The 27678-nt window shown below is 29.2% G+C and overlaps 1 protein-coding gene across 1 annotated transcript in view; it reads left to right on the forward strand.

Annotated features, from left to right (window-relative positions):
- Positions 1 to 27678, forward strand: part of LOC111685441 — a 197202-nt gene that overhangs the window by 115879 nt on the left and 53645 nt on the right. The window contains exon 4 of the mRNA XM_046954696.1: positions 9793 to 9983. Within this exon, the coding sequence (XP_046810652.1) occupies positions 9793 to 9983 (191 nt within the window). The remainder of the gene's footprint in view (positions 1 to 9792; positions 9984 to 27678) is intronic.

The following is a 27678-nucleotide window of genomic DNA, read 5'->3' on the forward strand; positions in this document are numbered from 1 at the left end:
GGATCGTCTAAACGCAATATATAATGAAACCATCACACATTGAGAGAAAATACGAATGGAAAATTTCACGGTCGTTTCTTCATTTTTTGAAATGATTAAAAAAACAAGTAAGAGTTCCATATTCAGCTGTGCCGAATCTTATATAAGTACCCTTCACCATGGTGTGTTAAAAACAGTCATTACGAATTTTATTACAAAAAATCAAAAAATACCAATTGTAGCCCATTTTATACGATCTAAATTAATTCGGGCTCTACATGCTTAACTTCATATTTCTAGGTTCAATATTATGGAAATTTTAAAAAGTACCTTTTGAAGAACGAAAAAGTACCAAAAAGTCCCTTTTTGTAGGTTTTTATCTAGTCAAGGCTCTACATGCTAAATTTCATGTTTCTAGGTTCAATATTATAGAAAATTCAAAAAGTACCTTTTGTAGAACGAAAAAGTACCAAAACGTCCCCTTTTATGTGTTCTGGACTAATCCGGGCTCTACATATTTAATATCATGTTTCTACATTCAATATTGTAGAAAATTCAAAAAGTACCTTTTGTAGAAAGAAAAAGTACAAAAAAGTCTCTTTTTGCAAGTTCTTACCTAGTCAAGGCCCAACATGCTAAATTTCATGCTTCTAGGTTCAATATTATAGAAATTTCAAAAAGTACCAAAAGTCCCCTTTTATGTGTTCTGGGCTAATCCGGCCTCTACATACTTAATTTCATGTTTCTAGGTTCAAAGTTAAAATACCAATTGTAGCCCATTTTATACGATCTAAATTAATTCGGGCTCTACATGCTTAACTTCATATTTCTAGGTTCAATATTATAGAAATTTTCAAAAGTACATTTTGAAGAACGAAAAAGTACCAAAAACTTCCCACTGGGTTCCCACTTAATCCAGGCTCTACATAATGTTTCTGGATTCAATATTGTATAAAATTCAAAAAGTACCTTTTGTAGAAAGAAAAAGTACCAAAAAGTCTCTTTTTGCAAGTTCTTACCTAGTCAAGGTCGTACATGCAAAATTTCATGTTTCTAGGTTCAATATTATAGAAAATTCAAAAAGTACCTTTTGTAGAATGAAGAAGTACCAAAAAGTCCCCTTTTTATGTGTTCTAGCCTAATCCTGGCTCGACATACTTAATTTCATGTTTCTAAGTTCAATATTATAGAAAATTCAAAAAGTACCTTTTGTATAACGAAAAAGTACCAAAAAAGTCCCCCTTTATAGGTTCTTACCCAGTCGAGGCCCTACATGCTAATTTCATGTTTCTAGGTTTAATATTATAGAAAATTCAAAAAAGTACCTTATGTTGAACGAAAAAGTACCAAAAAGTCCCCTTTAATGCGTTTTCGTCTAGAGCCCGGCTCTACGTATATAATTTCATGTTTCTAGCCAATAACAACGATACGTAACGTCATGTTCATTCTTTGATTTGTGTTTATAAACAAGAAACCACAATAACAAAAAATTTACCGTTTGATACTGTGTTTTGTTTGTTTATTGTTTTGTATAAGCATTAGGGTTGCCAGATTCCGATTCGCAAAAAGCTGGACATTGGGATTTAAAAAGCTGGACAAAACAAAAAAAGCTGGACATAAAAAAATACTGAGAAAATGCTAATTTTGGTTTTGTGTAAATAGTTTCACAGTGATACACCAAAAAAATGCAGGGGTTCTTATATACCAATTCCGTTTTGTTATAGTCTACAGAGTATGAATATATTTTTAGTTTCCCCGATCACTTCGTTAACTTACTTTTTAGAGCAAAAGATGTGAAAAAGCTCCATTTTTGAAGTTTTAAATTTTAAAAGTCATAAGTACGTAAGCTGTACATAAAGAAATTAACTATCGCTCGCAATAATAGGTCTTTTCGCGTACTTTCCTGTGAGAAATATACAGTAACTTTATGATTGAGAATAATTTTTAATTTACTCTCAATCAAAAAAATATCAAAAAATACGCGAAATCCAATTTTTTGTTTATAAACAAAGATTGGTAATGTCCTTTTGCTGAAATCTCAATCGCTAACAAAACACTAAAAAACAAATAATTGTAACTTTGATTTTCCTATAAATAAGTGGATATTCAAAGTTAACAAAACATGTAGTGTCATTAAAAATATATTATTGCTTTGAAACTTCATGAAACAAACATATTATTAAAATAAAAATTTACACAAAATCGCTAAGAAAAAGACAAACTAAATTGTTTTAAAAATGCTACATTGACAATATTTGTTATGATTTTTCATGACAAATAAAGTCTTTTAAAAACTAATTTATGATAAATAAATTTAAAATAAATATAATTACAAAAATTTTTTTAATATTCGTGTGTTAATTTATATATTTCTTTCAAAAAATTTGAACTTTATCAAATTTTTGATTTCTTTGGTTTGTTTACATAAATCAAACATATGTTGTAAATATAAGTTGGATATTTTTTAGTGGGGAAAAAATATTCAGTAAAATCAAAAAATTCTCTATCAACAAACTGTAATTTTTACCGACCTATACCTACATATAGGAAGTTGGAGCATCCGGACTTGATTTTATCAAAAGTATTAATGGTCTCCACCAGAAAAAAGTTCCAGAGTTTTAATGGTCTCCACCAGTTTATATTTGAGTTTAAATGGTCTCCACCAGGTTATATCGTGAGTATTCTATGGTCTCCACCAATAAAAAACATAACCTCACTCTGAGGTAAAACGAAAGCACGCGTTTAATGAAGACAACGCATAACTTAGAACAGTTATACGAAGTAGTGCATTAAATTAGTGCGGGGTGAGAAGTAATTCTGTCAAAAGCCCAGCAACAAGCACAAGCCTGACCGTCCATAAGAAATAAAAACGATGACGCGAGAGCTGTTCCCCAACTCAGACCTGAATTACAACTGCTAATATATATTGAGACATGATAGAAGAGGGAAATCATAACATAGTTGTATAACAAAGAGTTGGCTAACATGATTTGACAAAGATAACATAAAAACAAGTAAGAAAGTATAGTCGGGCGTGGTCGACCTTATGATACCCTACACCAGTTATAAATATTAAATGTGATTTATTTTTCATAATAAAGCATTTATATTCAATATTCCCTTGTTCCGATACATTTAAGCAATTTATGGATGAAAAACTAATTTTCTAAAAGAGGCTTTATATGGGGGCTAGGGGCAAATATGGATCAAGCCCGATAAAATTTTGTGAATATATTTATATTTACATAATATTTTATTGTGCTGAATTTCATCGCGATATTTGTGTTTATAAGTTAATTTGGGACATTCAAGTAAAGATTGCGTAAATTTTGTGTTTATAAGTTAATTTGTGACATTCAAGTAATTTTCTGAAGAGGACTTTGTATGGGAGCTAGGGTCAAATGGGACCCGATCTTTATGAAATTTGGCCAAGGGTCATGAAGACTTCTATAAAACATAGTTGTGCCGTATTTTATCGATATATCTGTATATTTTACAAAACTATGAGCTCAGAAGCCCTTTTCGGGGGGTTCTGTTCTATGGGGGCTAGGTGAAATAATGCACCGGTTTTAACCATTTTCAATAGGCTTCGTCCTAAATAAAACGTGCGTGCCAAATTTCATCCAATTATCTTGAAAATTGCGACCTGTACCTTGCGCACAAGGTTTACTCAGAAAACGATTCTAAGCCAATTGGTATACTTTAAGGTGGGTCTAGGATGAATATTTTTGTATGTTACAAACATCAGCACAAATCCAATATACCCTCCCCACTAAAGTGGTGTAGGGTATAATTATTGCAGTGTACTAAAAATATTTTATTTAGCTGGACAAATTAAATTTTAGCTTGAAACTGGACAAGCATCAAAAAAGCTGGACAATCCAGCCAGGCTGGCAACCCTAATTCTGACGGAAGTTATTTTCGACAGGAATAACTAAGTAACTAACTAGTTAGTTAGTTAGTTACTTACTAAACTTTAATATATTTATTCTTAAAAAATAATTCTTATTCTAATACCTTGGGATACACAATATTTTTTGTTTTACCCTCTAGTATAAATAAAACAAGTATGAATGTATAGTCGGGCGTAGCCGACCATATGATACCCTACACCTGTCAGTACGTATGTTAAAAATGGGGATTATTTAAAAAACTAAAGCATTTGGTTTGTTTTTTAACTTTATTTCGGAGTATTTTTACTTTTATTTTGGCAAAAAAAGAATTTTTTTAAAAGAGGGCTCAAAGGGGAGTAGGGCATAATATGGTCATATCTTTAAAAATATTGGTAGGGTGAGTTAAGTCTTCTTCAATAATATTTATGTAGAATTTAAAAGTGTTATTAGTGTTTGTAAGTGAATTTTGACCTTTAAGTCATTTTCTGAAGGGGAGTTTGTATGGGGGATAGGGTCAAATGAAGCCCGATCATTACAAAAATCGGTAATGTCATTTAAAGTTCTATAAAAGTTTTGTCGACTTTTGTTAACATAATAAATCATTTAAATTAATTATAAGCCAAAAGGCCCTATTTGGGAGGTACGGTTGTATGGGGGCTAGTCGAAATAATGGACCGATTTTAACCATTTTCAATAGGCTTCGTCCTTGGGCCAAAAAAAGCGTGTGTGCCAAATTACATCCAATTATCTTGAAAATTGCGACCTGTACCTTGCGAATATTTTTGTATGTTACAAACATCAGCACAAACCCAATATACCCTCCCCACTAAAGTGGTGTAGGCTATAAAAATATAAAAAAACATTTTCAAGTGATTTGAACAGTACTTAATTCCAGGGTACGGATAGCGATCGAATTCAATTCGCTTGCGAGCGAGTTTAAGCGATTTAAATATTTAATTTTTCCACGAATAAATCTTTTTGACTCGCGAGTTTAAAAATTATATGTATATAAGAATTTAGTTCAGTTTGTGCGCGAAAAGTTGTCAGTGGTATTGTAAATGAAGTTGTACGAATAATTTTTATAAAAAACATCATGTATATGTATGTATATCAGCCAAGCGCAGAAAGAGAAACTGTTATTGTAGTGGTGAGAAAATGAAAAAAAAACACTTAGAAAAAATATTTCCTAATTACGCTTGTTATGATCAAGTTTTATAACAAGTAAAATGGTAAATTTTACTGATAAAACATATCCAAAGAAAAGAAAAATGTTAATTTCTTCACAAAGATTAAAATTTTTTTATATAAAATTAAAAAAAAGAGTATTAAAAATATCGTTTTTATGTATTTTTACTATAATGCATTCCTGAAAAGTTTTTGGAGTATGAGTTTTTTGCAAGTTACTCTCTTGTTTGAAAATGATGTTGTTGATTTTACATATTTTGTTTGCAATTTCTGTATTTTTTACGCTCTTGCAATGAGTTTTACTTACGATCGGGTTATGTATGTGTGAATTGCCAAAAATCTTCGTAATTAGAACAATATGAACGCGCAACGCTGATGTATATACATATTTTATTATTTCTTTTTTTCTGGTGTGTAAATCTATTTTTTCATAACCTTTAAATTCATTTTTGCACCAACACAGAAACCTGTGTTGATGGAACTGAGAAAGCTACATCCAGCAAATATACCATTTCAGGATCATATAACTTCTTCGTTATCCAATACTCCAAAATATTTGTGTCGAAGGGAACTCTTTCTAATTTTTGTTTTGTTGTCTTATCCGTCTTGTAATTAGTAATTTCATTTTTGTCCATGTCCCAATGTACATATGAAAAACTATAAAAATTTACATAAAAAGTTCTAGATTTCCTTTTTAACACTTTCTTAGAATTAATTTTTTGTGACCGTCATAAAATCTACATCCACATATCCACTCATAATTATTTCCTAGTAATTTTTTATTGTCATCTTAAAACCTTTTTCTTGCAAACACACATTTGCTGATTTTCCGCTCGAATTCAACTCGAGTAAATATCGCTTACGAAGAGAATACAAAAAAAAAACTCGAATAAAAATTGTGCTCGCGTGTTAAACTCGCGATTTTAATTTTAAGACGAGCGATATTAATAAAATAGCAATCGCGAGCGATATTTTTACCTACTCTGTTTAATTCATATGGGAGATGCCAAGGTCCTATTGAAAGTCCGCCTATTTTTCTCTAAATGTTAACATGAATGCAGCAGTTTTTCATGTAAAATTTCTCAGAGATACGAATTTTTATATTTAATTTATATGGGAGCCACCCCTAGTGGAAGTCCGCTCATTTCCCCAAAATGTTGAATAAATGTTAAATTTCTTAGCGCAAAATTTGAAGATTTTAGGCTTATTAGTTTCCCAATTTATTACTCAAATTTTCATATAAATGTCAAAGTTGTTATTGCAAAATTTGAGGATTATAGCTGTAATAGTTTCGCAGATGTACGAAATTTTCTATTTAATACATATGGGGGTTCCAAGCTCCCTAATGATAGTTTGCCTTTTTTCCAAAATGTTCAGATAAATATTAAAGTTCTTCCTGCAAAATTTCAAGAAGCTAGCTCTATTAGTTTCCATATAAACGAATTTTTGTATATTCTATTCATATGGGAGGAGCAACGCCCATTGGTAGTCCACCAATTTATTACCCAAAATGTTTACGTTAAAGTTCTTCGTGCAAAATTTTGTATTTAATTCATATGGGAGGTGCCACGCTCCCTACTTTTAGTTGAGGGCTGTAGCTGTTTAGCTGTCTATAAAGTCCAAACATACAAACACACATTTTATACTTATATATAAACTAGTGTGCTTTTGATCTTGCGAAATTTGAGGATTTTAGCTCTAATAGTTTATCATATATACCAATTTTAATACTTAATTCATATGGGAGGTTTGTTTGTTTAGATTTTATAGGCAGCTAAACGACTGAACCGAATTTTCTGAAATTTTCACAGTGTCTTCCTGTAAGTCTGGAAGGAACTGTAGGCAACTTTTTACTTCAAAATTCCAAGTGGGCGACGTGCACTGGGGGCGTACTATCCGTAGGTGGCGTGGCACCTCCATATCAATAAATACAAAAATTCGCTTATCTGGGAAACAATTAGAGTTAGAACCTTAAAGAAGAGATTTAACATTTATTTGAACACTAGTGTGCTTCGCTACCCCAATAGAAATTAAAAACATAATAAAAAAATTAAAAAGTAGACAAACTTGCAAGGCCTGACCTTGAGCTTTATTAATCGACATTGCAAATGCTAGGCTAATAGAAAATTACAGGCACTTAAAAGGAATGGCATCTCCGATGTGGCCATAGAAATACGTGGTATCAAAAGATCAGTTCCCTTAAACTTTCCAGTTATAATGGTCGCCTCGATAAGATTGTTCATCATTTTTTGGTGTAAAAATATTTGATAATTTTAATCCAAACGTACGGTTTTGAAATATTCAATTTATCCCTTTAGTAAAGTTACCTTAAAGTTATGTTACACTGTAGATTTGTTGAGATTACGAACATTAGTCGTTATTAATTAATAAGAATATACAATTTTTTGTAATAATTTCATGTGAGAGGCACCAAAATTTGGGACTCCAGTTGTTAAAGTTTTTTAGATATACAGATTTTAAAAATTAGATTTTAGTCCGCTTTTGCTGAATACCCTATTTGCGTCCAAAAAATTGTATTTAAACAAAAGTTATTTGTACAAAATTTGGGGACTCTAAACGTGGCACCTCATTTATTTGAAATTTCAACAGCAAAAAAGTAGGAAGATAAAAGCAATATAAATAAAAAAATCACTTCTCAATTTTGAAAATTCTAACTACAATAGTTTTCCAGATTAGCAATATGTTACATATGAAAGATGCCAAGCAAATTATTGCAAGTTCGCCAATTTCTATCTATCTACGAAAATTTTTAATTTACGAAATTTTGTATTTAATTCATATATATGGTGCCAAGCACCTCATTAAAAATCCATTATTTTCTAAATGTTCACATGAATATCAAAGTTATTCATGTAAAATTTGGAGATTCTAGCTGTAATAGTTTCTTAGATATACGAATTTTTCAATTTCCTCCCCAGATAAATGCAACTTTTTCCTCCAAAATGTTCAGATGAATGTTAAAGTAATTTGTGTAAAATTTGAAGAATCCAGAATATAGTAGTTTCCCAGTTAAACGAAATTTTGTATTTAATTCATATGGGAGATGCCAAGTCCCCCCAGCTGAAAGTCCGCTCTTTTTCCTTAAAAATGTTCAAATGAATATTAAAGTTCTCCGTGCAAAATTTTAAGAATTTTGATGTATTAGTTTCCCAAATAAAAGAAGTTCGTGAGGGGAGGTACAGTTTCCCTCATGAATAGTCCGCCAATTTATTATCTAATATGTTTACATGGATGTTAAAGTTATTCGTGCAAAATTTTAAGATTCTAACAGTAAAATTTTCCAAGATAAACGAATTTTTGTATTTAATTTATATAGGAAGTACCACACTCTAATGTTATTCCGTCCACTTTTTATCCTATAAATTCATTTTGACACTAAAGTGGCTCCGGAAAAATTTGAAATTTCATATTTTCTTAATATGGGCCCATTTGAAATTTCAAAATAAAAAGTAGCATATAAATTATTCCAGACATACAGGAATAAGCTTTGAAAATTTCAAGAAAATTGGTTCAGCCGTTTAGTACTCTCGGTTTAGAGCAGAAAAAATCAGTTTCAAACACAAAAGTACAGTTTTCGCCCTTTCCCCCAATTTTTACCTGTTTTGGTCCAACATTCGCAACGCAATTTTGCTATTACATATATCTGACACTTTATAAAGCTAAATCAAAAATATTTTAGCAGTTGAAAAAAATCAGTCTTCAAGTACAAAGTAGAAGTTTTTGCTAAATTGAAAAAAATATTCACAATTTTATTTAACAACATTTCTACTAATTTCGTCAATATTTATTTACTTCTTGTAGATTCTAAAAATTTTTGAAACTGAAAGCTTTCTTTTAAGAATTCAGAGAATATTAATTGAAATTGTGAATTTTTGTATATTTAATATTCTGTATTAAAAATAGCAAAATATTGTGTATTTAATTATGAATACATTTTAACAAATTACACGAAAATATATCTAGAAATCTAGGAATCAAACTTCTTCAGAAATTAACCCTCTGTCCTAAAACGGGGACTGATATTTCCCATTTTCAATACTAAACAAACCTTACCTATAAGGAATATTTATGTGAAATTTCAAGCCTCTGGCCCTTTCCATTCCGACTTTATCGTGCTTTCAACAGACAGACGGACAGACATGGCGAGATAGTCTTACAATTTAATAAGGACCCATAATATATATAATTTTGTGGGTCTTTGACAAATATTTTGATGTGTTACAAATGGAATGACAAAATCAATATACCCCATCTTTTTTGATGGTGGGTATAAAAATTTTTTTATATTTATTTTTATGTTTCTTCAGAATCACAAAATTCTAGGAGAAAATTTTAATAACTCAAGCCTTTTTTAACCAATTTTGTGTTGTCTTTGGAAAGACAATTTTGAAGACACTATGATCTTGCTTTAAAATGGTGCAATAATTATTTTTTAAAGCCTTATTTTGTGAATAACTCAAAAAGTGCCATTTGTTCCCATATAAACGCATTTACAAACTTTGGCGGCGATGCACTGGTTTTCACCTTCAACTATGAGAAATTGATCCCAGAGAAAAGCCCATTTTCGACCCACCATAATACACATATATACCGAAATGCTTAGAACAACAATGAATATTCAGAGAATTTGATTGATTTATTTTGCTAATTTTTAAAAATTGTTTTCTAAAATTAATATTCTGATCAGAATAATAAAAATTTTCTTTTTTTAAAGTTACAGATCACACCACGTCACTATTTGGTCATAGCCTGGAAGAATGTGTGATCAATGACAAAAAACGTGAAATGTCAAATTTAAGCGCTACATCAGATAGAGGATCGAGAAATTCCATTGTGTCTTTGTTCCGGGTTGGAAGTAGCAGAGGTGTAAAAGATTCCATAAATTCTCACAAACTAAATGAAAATGTAAGAAATATAGCAAATTTATTATGTTACGAAAAAATAAAAATGCTAAAAACAGCGTTAACAAGTAAGAGTGTTATATTCGGCTCTGCCGAATCTTATTACCCACTATACCCAGAGTGCTTTGCTACCCTTAAAGCAATGTAAATAAAAACAAGTAAGAGTGCTATATTCGGCTGTGCAGAATCTTATATACCCTTCACCACAGTGTATTTCAAACATATTGGTTTTATAAATTTTAATTTTTTCCTGACTACATTATTATTACACCAAACCAACAGACATCTAAACATACATAACGAAAAACAAAATAAACAACGCAATAAAACCAACCTACATCCAAATATACGAACAGAATTCACAAAAAGAAAACAAAAACAAAATACATTACTCAATGAAGCCAATATCAATATCATCCAAACATACAAAACAAAATACACAGCTGAATAAAACCAAATACATCTTCACACACATGTACATCTGTTTCAATTCACAGTGTTGTTGTTGCTTTTTTAACAAAGCAAGAAAAAAATATGTCTTTTTTTTGATGAAATTTTCAGAGGTTGTCCCGGATTTTTGCGCATATCTCCGTTATTCATAGACAGATTTTGTTGATCGGAAATATATTATAGAAATTACAAACGGAATGACAGTCTTATATATACCTTTCTCACGAAGGTGAAGGGTATAAAAACACTTTACGATTTTGAAAATTATAACTATAATAGTTTTTAGATATAATTTTTTACATATTGGAGTTGTCACGCAAATTACTGCAAGTTCGCCAATTTATCCAAATGTTAATTTAGATTTTAATGTAACCTATGAAAAATTTTAATAATATAATAATTTCCCACATATACGAGATTTTGTATTTATATATTCATATGGAGATGCCAAAGTCCCATTGAAAGTCCGACCATTTTTCTTTAAATGTTCGCATGAATGTCACAGTTTTTTATGTAAAGTTTGAATTTTCTAACTCAAATAGTTTCTCAGATATACGAATTTGTATATTTAATTCATATGAGAGGTTGCAATTTGCTAGTACGTCAATCTATTACCCAAATGTTGACATTAATGTTAAAGGATTTTTGTTCTTATAGTTTCCCAGACAAACGATATTTACTATTTAATTCATATGGGAGGTTCAAACAACCCCTTATGAAAGTCCGCCTAAATTCCTCAAAATGTTGAAATAAATGTTAAATTTCTTCGTACAAAAATTAAGGATTTTAGGTCTATTAGTTTTCCAGACAAACGACAACTCCAATTAGTTGTTATTGCATATTTGAGGATTTTAGCTTTAATAGTTTCTCAGATATACGAAATTTTCTATTTAATTCATATGGGGGTTCCAAGCCCTCTAATGAAAATTTTAAGAAGCTAGCTCATTTAATTTCCCAGATAAACGAATTTGTGTATATTTTATTTATATTTTATTTATAGTTATTTTATTTATATGGAGCAACGCTTCCATTGGTAGTCCGCCAATTTATCACCCAAAATATTTTTATGAATGTTAAAATTCTTCTTGCAAAATTTTAAGATTTTAACTCTAATAGTTTCCCAGATAAGGTTTTGTATTTAATTCATATTGGAGGTATATATATATATATATATATATATATATATATATATATATATATATATATATAATATATATATATATATAATATATAATACAGAATATATAATATATAATACAGAAAATACTACCTTGATAATTTTTGTTTTTTCTTTAATGTATTACAAATAATATTAACAACATTTCTTCACAAAAATATACATATGTGATAATCTTACACATTTTAACAGTATGATTTGAATAATATTTTAATTATGTGTGTTCACTCTGTTTTATACAAGGTGATTATAAATTTTTTACTTTCTACAACAAAAAATATTTCATCCTAATCCTAATATATTATATTCTTTGGAAATTTGTTTATTTTTTTGTACGTCAATCACGCCTAAACGGATGAACCAATTTTCTTTAAATTTGGAACAAAGATAGATCTATATCTGGGAATTTATATAGCCTATTACTTTCCGAAAATTAAACTAAAAGCGGTAAAAAATAGGTGAAAACGGGAAAAATTGCAAAATATTTCTGACTTAGCATTCTGAAATATCAGAAATGTGTATTAGCAAAGTTGCGTTGCGAAAGTGGGAACAAAACTGGTATCAAAAAGTAAGAAAATGGGCGAAAAATTGGGAAAATCGGTACTTTTGTGCTTGAAAAAGAATTTTTGTATATTCTAAAGCGAAATTATTTTCGATTTATTTATTAGAAAAACTTGATACACGGTTGTTAGATCTTGCAACGTTGTCAGTAAAAATGTTCAGAAAATGAACTTACAATTTTTCTTTTGCAACGTGGTTAGACTGACAATATTTGTAAATTTGTTAGTTGGTAGTGTTATTAGACATGTTCTGGACATTTTACTACGTTGTAAGACCTAGTTCACACGAGCGATTGAATTACTTAATTCAGCCTCTGAATGACGATAGCTAATCAACCCGTTTTCACAACACGTTCGTAATTCAGTTTGACATTTATTTGTTTATTTTTTTTTAGTTTCTTCTGTTTATATGCTTTATTTTTTGTGTTTATTTATTTTTATTGTTTGGTGCAAGTTTTAAATTTGTAATTTAGCAATGGATAAAAAAGGTAAGTAAGATTATAAAATTGCCTCCTCCACAATCTTTATTGAACCCAGCAACCTTCGGGACATTATAATTTTTTTCCTCCATTTAAGTTTAAAATACTTCCACAAATAAATTTAACTTTAATCAAATTTTTTATTTCTTACTTTTAATTTATTTATTTAATACAAAAATGTTTTTCTTATTTTGTTTTCTTTTGACAGCTGATTTTGATAAATACTAAAAATTAGAGATGACAGTCATTTGTTCGTAATTCATAAGGTAATTCAAACTGAATTACGTACAGTTTGTGTAATTCGCAGCAGAAATTTTGTAATTGGAATTATGTCATTCAGTACGTAATTGGGGGTTGAATGATGAATGAGAGCGTGAATTACGAATAATTACACCATGAAAACGGGGTATAGAATCTAACAACCGTGTATACATAGCATAAGAAATTTTAGTTATCAAATTTCAATTGTGGAAGTTTGGTCCAAGCGGGTAAAAAAAGGAGAAATGATGAAAAACGGGCAAAGGTACTGTTGTTGTCTGTTTTCTTAAGCTTAACAAATATGTATTGGGAAAGATTCGTTGCGAACGTTGGACCTTGTGAAATAGGCATGTGGGTAATTCAAACTTAACGGGTAATTATGTCTATTTTAGGTACTTTTTCGGAAATATGGAAATATTTGAGAAGTATTTTGCTGTAATCAGTCAAAAGATATATTATAGAAAAAGTAAATTAAAATGGGTAAAAAGGGGAGTTTCGTGTTTTTCAAGCCTAAATGGCTGGGCCGACATTAAGAAATTTTCAGCAGAAATTTATCTTTACTTAGAAGTTTTAATTAGTTATCAAAAAGAGACGAAATACGGAACGTGGTAAAATTATTATTATTATTATTATTATTATTATTATTTTTTGAATTAAAAAACTTACCCCTTTATTCACTAAAAATTAACAGATAAAAGGAACGAATTTTGTTATGTAATCTTAAAACGAATATTATTTATTTTAAAGCCTCTTCACATGAGCACACAAGTAATTTGATCTGTCAAAATTTTATTATAGAAGGATACGGGTGGGATCGTCTAAATACAATATGTAATGAAATCTTACTACATTGAGATAAAAGACGGATGGAAAATCTTCGTTGCATTAGATCAGGGATGTATTTTTATGTAAACTCAAAAAGAAGAAACAGCTGTTACATCTTACTTTGTTATTGTTTTATACCCATCGTATAAACACAAAAAGTATAAATCATACGACTTTTATTCTCTTTTTTGAAATACGGATTGAATTTTATCTTACTTTTTTATTAGACTTTACGTACGTAAAGGGTGTTCATGTAAAGGCTCCTTAAGGAAATATATTTTGGTTTTAGCTTTCTCAATTTTAAAAGCATTTAACAGTTTAAATCATGCTTAAAATGAGAAAATGATTAAAAATCCGAAATTTTAAGTAATAATATTTTTATTGCTTTGTTGCTAATTGTAAATGTAATTTTTTTACCACTCAAGCCCAAAGAATTTTGAAAAGGAGAAAATGTGAGGTTTTTGAATTTTTTTTATAGTTGTCCTGAATTATATATTTTGATTTAAATTTCGACACATTCATTTTAGGGGTAAAAAGCAAAGACAATATTAACTGATCTATAGATATAATATTATGAAAATATAACTATCTGACTAATAATAACTCCTTTGGACAATTTTTGCTAGAACCAAAGGTGAAAAGTTATACTCATTTGAAAAAAAACCTGTATGACCAAAATGACCAACTTTGACCCCCTCTACGTCCGAAAGTTCTTGACCGATAGAGCTGAAGATTTGTGTCTAACAAAAGATCCATTTCGAGAAATATATACCTTTTATCCATAAAAATTGTGAATGACAAAATTTATCGAATTATCTTTGTAAGTTTCAAAAAAATATTGTAATATTTTCAAGGTAGTCTGAAATGTTTTCTCATAACCAGAGCAAGGATTTTAATACAAACGCATTTTTGTATTCAGTAACTCAAAATAACTTTTAACTAGTTTTCTTTTCGATTTAAAGAATTTGCTACAAAATGACATCGAATTGTTGTTGCATATTTTGCTTTTAACTGCATTTACTTTGCATATTTCCAACACTTTTATATCACATGTTTAATTTTTCTAAAACAAATTATTTTGTTTTCTATGTATATCATATTTTTACAAATTCCGTATTTATATTTTTAGATTTTTTGAAATAAATATCATTAAATTTTGATTTAACAACAAAATACAAGGTTCTATTAAAAAGGTAACTTGATGAAATTTTGTTCTTACATCTCTCTCACGTCCATTATTCACTTAAAAACACAAAACCAAACGATAAAATTGGGAAGAAATATAATTTATACAAAAATACATTCATTCGCCAAATTTTATTAGAATTGCTATCAAGCTTTTCACTTTCAGAAATTAAATGTATATTATTGAGAGCTGTTTCTTAGTCTTTATATTTGTCACTCTCGAGGTTGTGGTTCCTTTAAAGTGGTATTATAGTACATAAGGTCCATAAAAATCAATATTTTTGTTGTCAAACATTTTTTGTTTTTCTTCGAACGAATAAAAATTTTGGAATAAAGAATAATTCGAACAATTTTAGTCGAATATTCGACTAAAATTTTAATGTTATTTTTACCCATATTTTATTATAATATTGAACAAAGAATTACATTATATTTTGTAAAACGAATACTAAACCAAAAGATCTGTTATAATTGAAACAAATTTCTTACTACTTTTTGCAATTGATAAAGTATATTTTGCAACGTTAAAAGTAGAATGTTTTAGAATGTTTAACATATATTCATACAGACTGGTGTAGGGTATCATATGGTCGGCTACGCCCGACTATACATTCATACTTGTTTTAAAATAAAGCTAGCATTTCTAAAAGGCTAGTATGGTCGGAATAAAATCTTAAACGGACGTAGCCAAGGAATGTTCGAGTTTAAGTTATAAAAATGGATCCCACAAATGCTCCTAGAGCGGCGTTATGTGGGCTCAAAGTAGGGTACCTTAGATATGTAAAATTTTCAAAAGCGTGCAATTTTCCCATCCATGCTTGTCTGTGCTATTTACCTCTTAAAAGAGTTTAAATTGACCTGTCCTGGTTTAAAATCATGTGTAAAATTTACATGACATCATGTACAAAAATTTTTAGTTTTAAATCCACAATATTTTTAACAGAAAAAATATTTTACTGATCATTAGTACACTAAAAAAAATCCATGCTTAATATATACGAAAAATGTCGTGCATTGTACGAATCGTTCGTTGTTTCGCACCACGAAATTCTTTCGTAATATATACGAAATTGTACCAAATATTTTAGTACAAAGCAAAATGTTCTTGAAAAAATTAATTTACAAAAATTGAAAAAAGGGAATTTTGAATAAATATGGTAAAATTTAGGAAATATTAATTTATTCAAACATTTTGGTTCATTTTAAAATAAATTTTCTAATTTTAGTTCAAAATTATTCTCCACACGAATTTTGTTTTTTTTATGAAAATAATTCAAGAATAATATTATACTTTTTCTTAAATTTTATAAAAATGTTGTAGTTTTGTTTAATCATAATATAATTAATATGATTATGTTTAATTTCGCTAAAATTTAAGAAAAAGATATTACGAAAGGTTTTCGTACTTTCGTAAAAATAGAAAAGGGTTTTATTAAATAATATTTCGTATTATACACGAAATTTTTGTAAATATTACGAAAATAGAAGTTACGAAATTTTTTTCGTAAAGTTGAGCATGGATTGTTTTCAGTGTATTAATGTAATAATAAGTATTTCAAGTGATTTTTCTTTTTTTGTAAGTGAGATTTTTAGAAATTTCTGGTTGGTTCTTCCAGGGACTACGAGACGCCCAAACTTCAAAATTTATTATATATCAGATTATATAAATCGGTATTTTCTAATGTTTTTTGAATCACTTATTTCAAAATGAAGCGAATCATATATGTCAGTCGTCTATCATTGCTTGATGAAATTTTCTGAAAAATTCGAATGGGAAAAAATTATTCATCAGGAACAAGTAGACAAAATTTTTTGTGTCGAGTTAAATGAAATGGATCTTATATGGAAACTGTGACTAATAATAAACCGATCTCGAAGAAATTGGTAGAATAATTAATGTACATAAAACATATTTAAGTCGAATTTTATCTAGATAAATATATAATTCAATGAAATATGTGCGTTTAAGTAATTTTCGTAAGTGACCAAATGTGGATACAAATTTTGTTTGGAAGTATTATATTTACATGTACAAAATTATTTATAGTATTTATACTGATATATTTAAGTGAGTTATTAAAAATAAACTAATTTTCCGGAATATGTATCTTTGTATGGGGGCTATGGGAAATTTTATATCTATGTCATGATTTTCAACATACTGTTCTCTGCACTGAAAAATATCCATGCCTAATATATACGAAAAATGTCGTACATTGTACGAATCGTTCGTTTTTTCGCACCACGAAATTCTTTCGTAGTATATACGAAATTGTTGTTTTAGTATAATCCAAAATATTCTTGAAAAAATTAATTTACATAAATTGAAAAAAAATGGAATTTTGAATAAATATTGTAAAATTTCCGAAATATCAATTTATTCAAACATTTTTGTTTATTTTAAAATAAATTTTCTAATTTTAGTTCAAAATTTTTCATCATAATATAATTAATATCATTATGTTTAATTTCGCTAAAATTTAAGAAAAAAATATTACGAAAGGTTTTCGTACTTTCGTAAAAATAGAAAAGGGTTTTATTAAATAATATAACGAAAATAGAAGTTACGAAATTTTTTTCGTAAAGTTGAGCATGGATTATTTTTAGTGTGGTAGAAAAAAATAATGAGTGACAAAATTCGTCTTTTGTAGTTTCTGAGAAAAGAGCTGAAAAAGTACGAAAAATCGTAATAGCTTTCGAGGTACTACATACTTTGTACGTCGTTAACTGATTTTGCTGATTTTCTTTACCAAACTGCTTAGGATAACAAAAAATATTTTCGGTGAATTTGGTTGATATCCTTGTCTTGGTTTTAAAGTAAGCATGTTTTACATAAACAGACAGACGGACATAGCTCAATCGACTCGAAATTTCACAAGGACGAGTCAAAATTTCACTTTCAGATTAATATATATATTGGTGTTACAAACGGAATTTCAGACTTATATAAACCCTCTATCAACACTGATGGTGGTGAAGGTAGAATTGGTATAAAACCAGTGTTGCCAAATTTTTTTTCACAATATTCCGTCAAATCAGATTAAAAAAATCGCCAGAAATCGCCAAATTTAATTTTTCCAAAAACGCTAGATTTCCGTCAAATAAATAGCATATAAAACATTAAAATATAATTTTATTTTGTTATTTAATGGTCTTTTTACATAAGAGGATTTTGTATTAATACAATATATTATTAAAAATATGTATTGCAATCTGAAATCTTAAAATATTTTTTTTAATTTAAAATGTATTGTATTGAAATGTATTATCAATTTACAAAATACAGAGTAGTTTGTAGTCTTTTTGGATTATCCTTATAATTTTATTCATATCCCTTTTGAAATCCAAAAAAATTCATAGTACATGAATGAGAATTGTTTTATTTTGACACTAAATTGGATATAAATTGGATTAAAGACAATGAATATTATACTAAAGAATTTTATAAGGATAATTGACCCTATCCATAATTGACCCTATCCCACCTATAAGGTCCCTTTCAGAAAACGACTTTAATGCTCATATCTACCTTAAGAAGCATATATATAACAATAATATTCGACCTATAAAAGTTTTATGGGAACTAAAATCATTTTCTTAAATTTTATGAGGATGAGTCCATTATTATCTAACCCCCTAATAAGGTGCCCTTTAGACAACGAATTCAACGCTCATTACTACAAAATTCTATATACACAAGTTTCGTGCGAGCCAAAATCTCCCTATCAAATTTTATAAGGATCAATCCTTATTGAAAGTAAGAATATCTGTTCTCGTTTTCTCCTATCCCTATTATAATGCCCTCTTCAGAAAATAACTTTATCGCTAAGAGATGTACATAAACATAAACTTGAATGATTTGATGGTGGGTATATAAGATTCGGCATTTCCGAATATAACACTCTTACTTGTTTTAATTGTATTATCAAACGGACAACAAAGTTCACACAATCGTGTCTAATGCTTGTTTCGGTTTCTGTACCAATTTCATTATTGAGTTCCTTTAAATGTGCAAATTTATGTTGTTGTTATATAGGTCATATAATTTAGCAGCCATAAAACACTTTTCATAATTTTCGGCAATTCCAAAATGGGTTTTTAGTTCAACACATTGGTCTAGAATCCGTACAATGGAAGTTTCAATCGAAAGCCATCGAGTATCACAGATATTTGTAACTTTTAATGGAACCTTAATTCATTAATACATTAATAAATGTATTTTTGAAATATAGTTTAACTTCGATAAAACAAACCTCGTTATAAAGATGACTTAAATATGTCGAGTTCCCGTATTGTTTTTAAATCTTATAAACTATGGACTAAACTATAGACTAGAATATAGACTAGACTATAGACTAGACTACAGACGAGACTATAGACTAGACTATAGACTAGACTATAGACTAGACTGTAGACTAGACTATAGACTAGACTATAAACTAGACTATAGACTAGACTATAGACTAGACTATAGACGAGACTATAGACTAGACTTTAGACTAGACTATAGACTACACTATAGACTATCGACTAGACTGTAGACTAGACTATAGACTAGACTATAGACTACACTATAGACTACACTATAGACTAGACTATAGACTAGACTATGGACTAGACTATAGACTGGACTATAGACTAGACTATAGACTAGACTATATACTAGACTATAGACTAGACTATAGACTAGACTATAGACTAGACTATAGACTAGACTATAGACTTGACTATAGACTAGACTATAGACTAGACTATAGACTAGACTATAGACTAGACTATAGACTAGACTATAGACTAGACTATAGACTAGACTATAGACTAGACTATAGACTAGACTATAGACTAGACTATAGACTAGACTATAGACTAGAATATAGACTAGACTATAGACTAGACTATAGACTAGACTATAGACTAGACTATAGACTAGACTTTAGACTAGACTATAGACTAGACTATAGACTAGACTATAGACTAGACTATAGACTAGACTATAGACTGGACAATAGACTAGCCTATAGACTAGACTATAGATTAGACAATAGACTAGACTGTAGTATTGCTCTTATTGATATATATTATATAAAAAGCTATAAGGAATTATTTTTCGTTGTATCGAAATTTGACTTTTTTAAAAATTATTTGTTTTTACCTTTTCATCATTTATGGCTTCGAAAAGTTGTTTATAACTTTGCTGGCGAATATAGCTTCTTGAGGCCAATTATATGTTTCGTTAACTAAAAATTCCAAGTGAGCTGGCAGCATTTGCACAGTTCCGTTAAATGGTCAACAGAATTATTTGAGGAATGTTGACATGTAAATAGCGCCAACGAAATTTCTTGTTTCTTTGAGCTTTCAGCTATTTTTGGGTTAAAATCAAATTTCCGCCAACAAGAACCTCTTATAGACGCACTAGACTTATGTTTTTGACTTTCTGAGTGATTGAATAAATCACTTAACTTCCCGGCCAAAACACAGTAGTTATTGCAGTACTTGCAATAACTTTTTTACGGATCATTTTCATATTGAGTGAGCCACCCTTTATGTTTAACATTGTCAGCCATTCACGACGAAACTTTTTTTGATACTTAGGGGGCATCTACTTAATTAAAAAAACTATTTAAAATATAAACTTAACTAAAATATAAAAATTCTTACATTTTATTTTTTTACACTTTTAGTGTTTGCACTTGTTTTTATACCCTTCACCTTCTTGAGAAGGGTATATATAAGTTTGTCATTCCGTTTGTAATTTCTATAATATAATTTTCCGACCCTATAAAGTATATAAGTATATTATGGATCCTTATAGATAGCGGAGTCGATTAAGTCATGTCCGTCGGTCTGTCTGTTGAAATCAGTTTTTAGAGGTCCCCAGATATCGACGAGATCCGAATCTTCAATAATTCAGTTAGACATGCTTTCAAGAAGATCGCTTTTTAAAATTAGCAAAATTGGTCTATAAATAACGGAGATATGAGCAAAAATCCGAGACAACCTCTGAAAATTTCATCTAAAAAGCCACATTTGTTCATGCTTTGTTAAAAAAGCAACAACAACACTGTGAATTGGATAAAGATGTACATGTGCGTGTGGAGATGTATTTGGTTTTATTCAGCTGTGTATTTTTTTGTATGTTTGCATGCTGTTCTGTTCTCACGAAGGTAAGTGGGTATAACAAGAACAAGGAGATAAAGCAGTAATATGTTGGTAATACAACTCATATTTGTTTGAGGGTGGTAATACAGTTTGACGGTGGTATTACAGTACAACGATTAATATTTCTTTCTACTACAGTTTATATTTGTTTGTGTGTATGTTATGTGTGACATGTGTGCAGAGATACAAAAAAAAATAAAAACTGTTTTTTAAACATTCTTGGTGAAGGGTATATAAGATTCGGCACAGCCGATTATAGAAATATTACTTGTTTTTTTCTGTTTTATTTAAAAACACTTTTAATCTTCTTTTGAAATATTTTGTTTTGTTTAAACACTTTTTGATTTTGGAAAACTCTTTTTTTTAAATATTTATTAACTTGTTTAAACACACTACAATTCAACAATTCTTTTGAAATATAATTTTTTTCGTTTTTGTTTTTTGCTTTCTACTTATTCTATTAACCGTTATTCGACTCTCGAAAACAAATTGCATGGTTGTGTTTTTTGTTAAAAAAACTTTATAACTCAACCTTGCAAAAACGCTAAAAAACGCTGTTAAAAAACTCCAGATTTCACGTTAACCGCTAAATGGCAATCTTTTCCTCAATTGGTATTTCAAAAACGTCAGATTTGACGGGAAACCCGTCAATTTGGCAACACTGTATAAAACCATAGTGTATTTTAGCCGTTACTAAATTTAACCAGACTACTCACACGCATAAAAAAACACAATTCAGTCTCATAGAAGCGCTCGTTTCTTGCTTTTGCAATGAAAATGAACGAAATTATATTAAGATGGAATGGATAATATTAATTATTGTTGTACTTTTTGAGCATCTACACTACATATTTAGTAGTTTTAAGAATTATTAACTTTTTAAAATGTTTTTTTCTTTCAACATAATTTACAAATTAAAATAATTTACCAAAATGTAATGTAATTTTGTTAAATTTTTACCTTTAATATGTATATATTTAATTAAAAATATACTTAAAAATCTCAAATTTGTATATTTGTATACATATATTTTAATATTTAAAATAAATATTTGCTTTTTTTATACTAAACAAGTTAGAGTGCTATATTTGGCTGGGCCGAATCTTAAATACCTTCCACCAGCTACTTTTATATTAGTACATTTCTAATTTATCAAGTATTTGTAGAAATTAGTTTCTCATGTCTTAAATAGAACAATCCAAAGATTTAAATCTATTACAATTCCAAGATTTATTGAACATTTTCTTTATATTTTTATAGCTCTTAGCGATGTTAAGTAATATGCATATATGCATGTGTGTGAATGATTTAAGGATTTTCAAAATACATATATAATTTTGTTCTACACAAATTGAAAATACAATTAGTTAAATACGGTTAAAGCGTTTTTAGGGGCTGGACCTAATATGGGAGATATGACCTATTATAGACCGATCGTAAAAGATTCGTTAAGCTAAATTTCCGTACAAAAAATCTATATTTCAGTCAAATTTTGTATCGTGATTTAGTAACAAGTAATGTGTGTTTAAGTGTTTTTCTGAAGGGAACCTTGTATGGGACCGACCTCACCTATGTTGTGAACCAATCGTGAAAAAATCCTTAAAAATATAATTTTTGTATAGAAAACTAATGTTTGTGCCAATTTTTTTATCAATAGCTGTATTTGGTAATGAATAATGTGCTTTTAAGAGATTTTCGTAAAAGAACTATATATGTTAGTTATGTCCAATTATGTACATAATGACAAAATCTCAAAAATCTGTATCTACATCATTACTTGGTAATAAATATTGTGAATCTAAGTGATTTTCTGGACCTAGTATGAGAGCTGTAACCAAATATTGACCGATCGTAAAACTATTTTATAGCGAATTTATGTAAGTAAGAGAAATATTTTTGCTAAATGTATGGATATCAATATTTGTTTACGAGTTATGTGCGTTTTCTCTGATTATCGGATGGGACCTAAGACCAAAAATGGACCGATGCTGAACATTTTTTGAAATAACATTTATGTGTACAAAAATAGTATTTATGCCAAAAATTTTATGGGTGTCACTATTTGGTAATGAGTTATATGCCTTTAAGTGTCTTTCCAAAAGAGACCTTGTATGGGAGCTATGATTAATTATGGACCGATAGGAAAAATATTTCACAATATTACTTCTCTGTATATGAGCAATACTTGTGCCAAATTGTATATGGATATCTTAATTTAGTAATGAGTTACGCGCGTTAAGGTGATTTTCCGAAGGGGACCTTGTATGGGTGCTATGACCAATTATGGACCGATCGTAAAACAATTTTATAGTAATATTTCTTTATGTGAGAGCAATACTTGTAGCAAATCTTATATGGATATCTTAATTTAGTAATGAGTTATGCACGTTTAACTGATTTTCGGGAAGGGACCTTGTATAGGAGCTATGACCAATTATGGACCGATCGAAAAAACCTTTTACTGTAATATTTATATGTATATAAGATTACACCAAATTTTATATCGATATCTTAATTTAGTAATGAGTCATTCATAGTAATTTTTCTTTATGTGGGATCAATACTTGTACCAATTTTTTATATATACTTATATACTTTGTTAGTTCTCAGATGAATATTTCTTGGTGTTGCACACGGAATGACAAACTTATATATACCCACCACTGATGGTGGTGGAGGGTATAAAAAATATAAGTTTTGTGTTAGATTAATATAATTTCTAAATTTCAGTTTTCCATATATGCATTTTTGTGGATATGAGAGTAAAATGATTTCCCATTTTTTGTTTCTTCTCTCTTTCACTTATACAAGTGCAAAATGTAGTAGTTTATCTGCCGATCCTGGATATAAAACAATAACATAGTAAGATGAAAATAGCTGTTTCATTTTTTTTGAGTTTACATCAAAATATATCCCTGATCTAATGCGACGAAGAGAGCCATACGAATGTCAAAATTTTCCATCCGTATTTTCTTTCAATGTATGAAGGTTTTATTACATGTGGTATATAGACGATCCCATCCGTATCCTTTTACACAAAATTTTGACATATCATTATACTTGTGTGCTCGTGTGAAGGGGCTTTAGAACCAATAATATTCATTGACTTAGAGAAAGAGTATGTAATATGTTTTCCCCTTTCTGATTGATGTTTCCAAAAATGCTTTCCTAGACAGTCTTGAAGTATGTGGTCATACATTTCGGTTGAGTCGTTGTCATAATACGACGTAATTGCATCACAAAATGTAGCAAAAATACAAACATTTCCCTTGCAGTTAAATTTGTCAAAAATATTGATATTTATAAATAATACCGATTTTTTGTTGAAAAGTTATTAATATTTTTTTTACCATTCACCTTCGTGAGAAGCGTATATATAAGTTTGTCATTTCGTTTGTAATTTCTATAATACAATTTTCCAATACAAGAAAAAAACAACAACAAAATCTCTTATTAATTTTTCATCTGATGTGGATTATGAGAAAAAGCTTACATCTTTTATCTATATATATAAAAATGAATGTGTGTTTGTATGTTTATATGTTTGTATGTGTGAACGTTATAGACTACTAAACGGCTGAACCGATTTTCTTGAAATTTTCACATCGTATTCCTGTATGTCTGGAATAAGTAATAGGCTACTTTTTATTTTGAATTTTCAAGTGGGCGAGGAGCCACCCCCACATTAAGAAAATAAATAATTTGAGATAATATAACAGTTAGAGTCCTCAAATTTTGTCGGAGGTACTTTAGTGTCAATATGATTATATGGGATAAAAAGTAGGCGGACTAGCGTTAGGGGGCGTGCACCTCCCATATAAATTAAATACAAAAACTCGGTTATCTTGGAAACTATTACAGCTAGAATCTTAAATTTTTGCATGAATAACTTTAACATCCATGTAAACATTTTGGGTAATAAATTGGCGGACTATGAGGAGAGAAGCGCCTCCCATATTAATTAAATACAAAAATTCGTTTATCTTGGGATATTATAACAGTTAGAGTCCGCAAATTTTGTCGGAGTTACTTTAGTGGCAATATAATTATTTAGGATAAAAAGTAGGCGGACTTACGTTAGGGGGCGTGCCACCTCCCATATAAATTAAATTCAAAAATTCGTTTATCTTGGAAACTATTACAGTTAGAATCTTAAAATTTAGCACAAATAATCTTAACATCTATGTAAACATTTTGGGTAATAAATTAGCGGACTGCCCATGAGGGGAGCGGCACCTCCCATATTAATTAAATACAAAAATTCGTCTATTTAGGAAGCTAATACAACTAAATTCTTAAAATTTTTCACGAAAATCTTTTATATTTATCTGAACATTTTAAGGAAAAAGAGTGGACTTCCATCTGGGGGGCTTGGAGATCCCATATGAATAAAATATAAAAATTCGTATATCTAAGAAATTATTAAAGCAAGAATCTATAAATTTTACTTGAAGAACTTCGAAATTCATTTGAACATTTAGAGTATAATGGGCGGACCTCCAATGTGGGACTTGGCAGCTCTCATATGAATTAAATACAAAATTTCGTTTAACTTGAAACTAATAGAACTAAATTCTTCAAATTTTGCACATTACTTTAATATTCATCTGAACATTTTGGAGGAAAAAGTACGGACTTTTATCTGGCGAGCTTGAAGCTCCCTCATGAATAAAATAGAAAAATTTGTATACCAAAGAAACTATTAGAGCAGAATCTTCAAATTTTACATGAATAACTTTGACATTAATGTGATCATTTAGAAGATAACGGGCAAATTATTGCAAGTTCGCCAATTTCTATCTATCTATGAAATTAATTTGCAATGGAGGGCTTGGCAAAATATATATGAATTAAATACAAAATTTCGTATATCTTGAAAACTGTTAAATTTAAAATTTTTCATAGGTAGAAGTGGCGAACATGCAATAATTTGCTTTGTATCTCAGATAAGTAATATATTGTTAATCTGGAAAACTATTGTAGTTAAAATTTTCAAAATCTTGAAGTGAGTATTTTATTTACATTGCTTTTAGGGTAGCAACGCACATTGGTATAGCTATATATCTTCTATTCATATATTTAACAAGTAAGAGTGCTATATTCGGCTGTGCCGAATCTTATATACCCTTCACCATAGTGTATTTTAAACATCTTTTATAAATTTTAAATTTTTTCCCGACTACATTATTATTACATTAAAAGCTAAACAAAAAGAACAACAACAACGCTAAACGAAATAAAACACATCTAAACCAACAGATATCTAAACATACATAACGAAAAACACAGAAAAACAAAAATAACGCAATGACGCCAACAGCATACAAACCAAGGGTGCCCAAGCCCTATGCGCTTGGTACTCTTTTGTTTTTGTAAATGCGCTTAGCTATAGACAGTGTGTTTTCTATACACTTATATGCGCTTAACCTTAGCAATACGTTGTTGTTGTTCTTAACAGTATACAAGCAAGAGTAAAACAACAACACTTTCGTATTCATTGCTGCCAAACATTGACGAGACGTAGATTTTGTACAATAACTCACAATCTACTCTCATATAACTGAAAACGTTTTAAATACTTTTTTCTATTCATCAAAAAATATATTTGCAAAACAAAAGGGAAAATTATTTTATTTTAACAAAAAATGCAAATCATATTTTTTTGCTGTGTATACTTTGTATGTTTGAATTCCAAACATACAAAGAAATACACAGCTGAATAAAACCAAATACATCTACACACACACGTGTACATCTTTTTCTATATACAGTGTTGTTGTTGCTTTTGTAACAATTTTTGATGAAATTTTCAGAGGTTGTTTCAGATTTTTGCTCATATCTCCGTTATTTACCTACCGATTTTGCTGATTTGAAATAGCGATCTTCTCGAAAGCATGTCTAATAGAATTATTGAAGATTCGGATCTCGCCGATATCTGGGGTCCTCTAAAAACTGATATCAACAGACAGACGGACATGGCTTAATCGACTCCGCTATCTATAAGGATCCTGAATGTATATACTTTATAGGGTCGGAAAATTATATTATAGAAATTACAAACGGAATAAAAAACTTATATATACCCTTCTCACGAAGATGAAGGGTATATAAATAAATGAATGTGTGTTTGTATGTTTTTATAGACCGTTAAATAAACGGCTAAACGGATTTTCTTGAAATTTTCAAAATATCTTCCTACTTTTTATGTTAAAATTTTAAATAAGCGAGGTGCCACGTAGAGAGTCCCCAAACTATGTACAAGTAACTTTTGTTTTTTTGACATAAATAGGAAGTTCAGCAAAAGCAGACGTGACACCTACCATATGAAGTAAATACTAAAACCTAATTACTAAAATATGTATATCTAGAAAACGTTAACAGATATAGTACTAAATTTTAATGCCTCTCACGTAAAGTAATTACAAAAAAATTTTATTTTCTTACAAGCTAATACCCGGTGTGCTTCGCTACCCCAATAGAACATTAGAATTAAAATTATTCTTTAAAACTAAAGGTATTTATTAAATTTTAGCAAGTGAGAAGTAAATGTAATGTATTATTTTGAAATTTAAATGAAATATATTGTCATCAAGATAAATTATAATA

Source organism: Lucilia cuprina, chromosome X (assembly GCF_022045245.1).
Source record: "Lucilia cuprina isolate Lc7/37 chromosome X, ASM2204524v1, whole genome shotgun sequence".
In the NCBI taxonomy this organism is placed as follows: domain Eukaryota; kingdom Metazoa; phylum Arthropoda; class Insecta; order Diptera; family Calliphoridae; genus Lucilia; species Lucilia cuprina.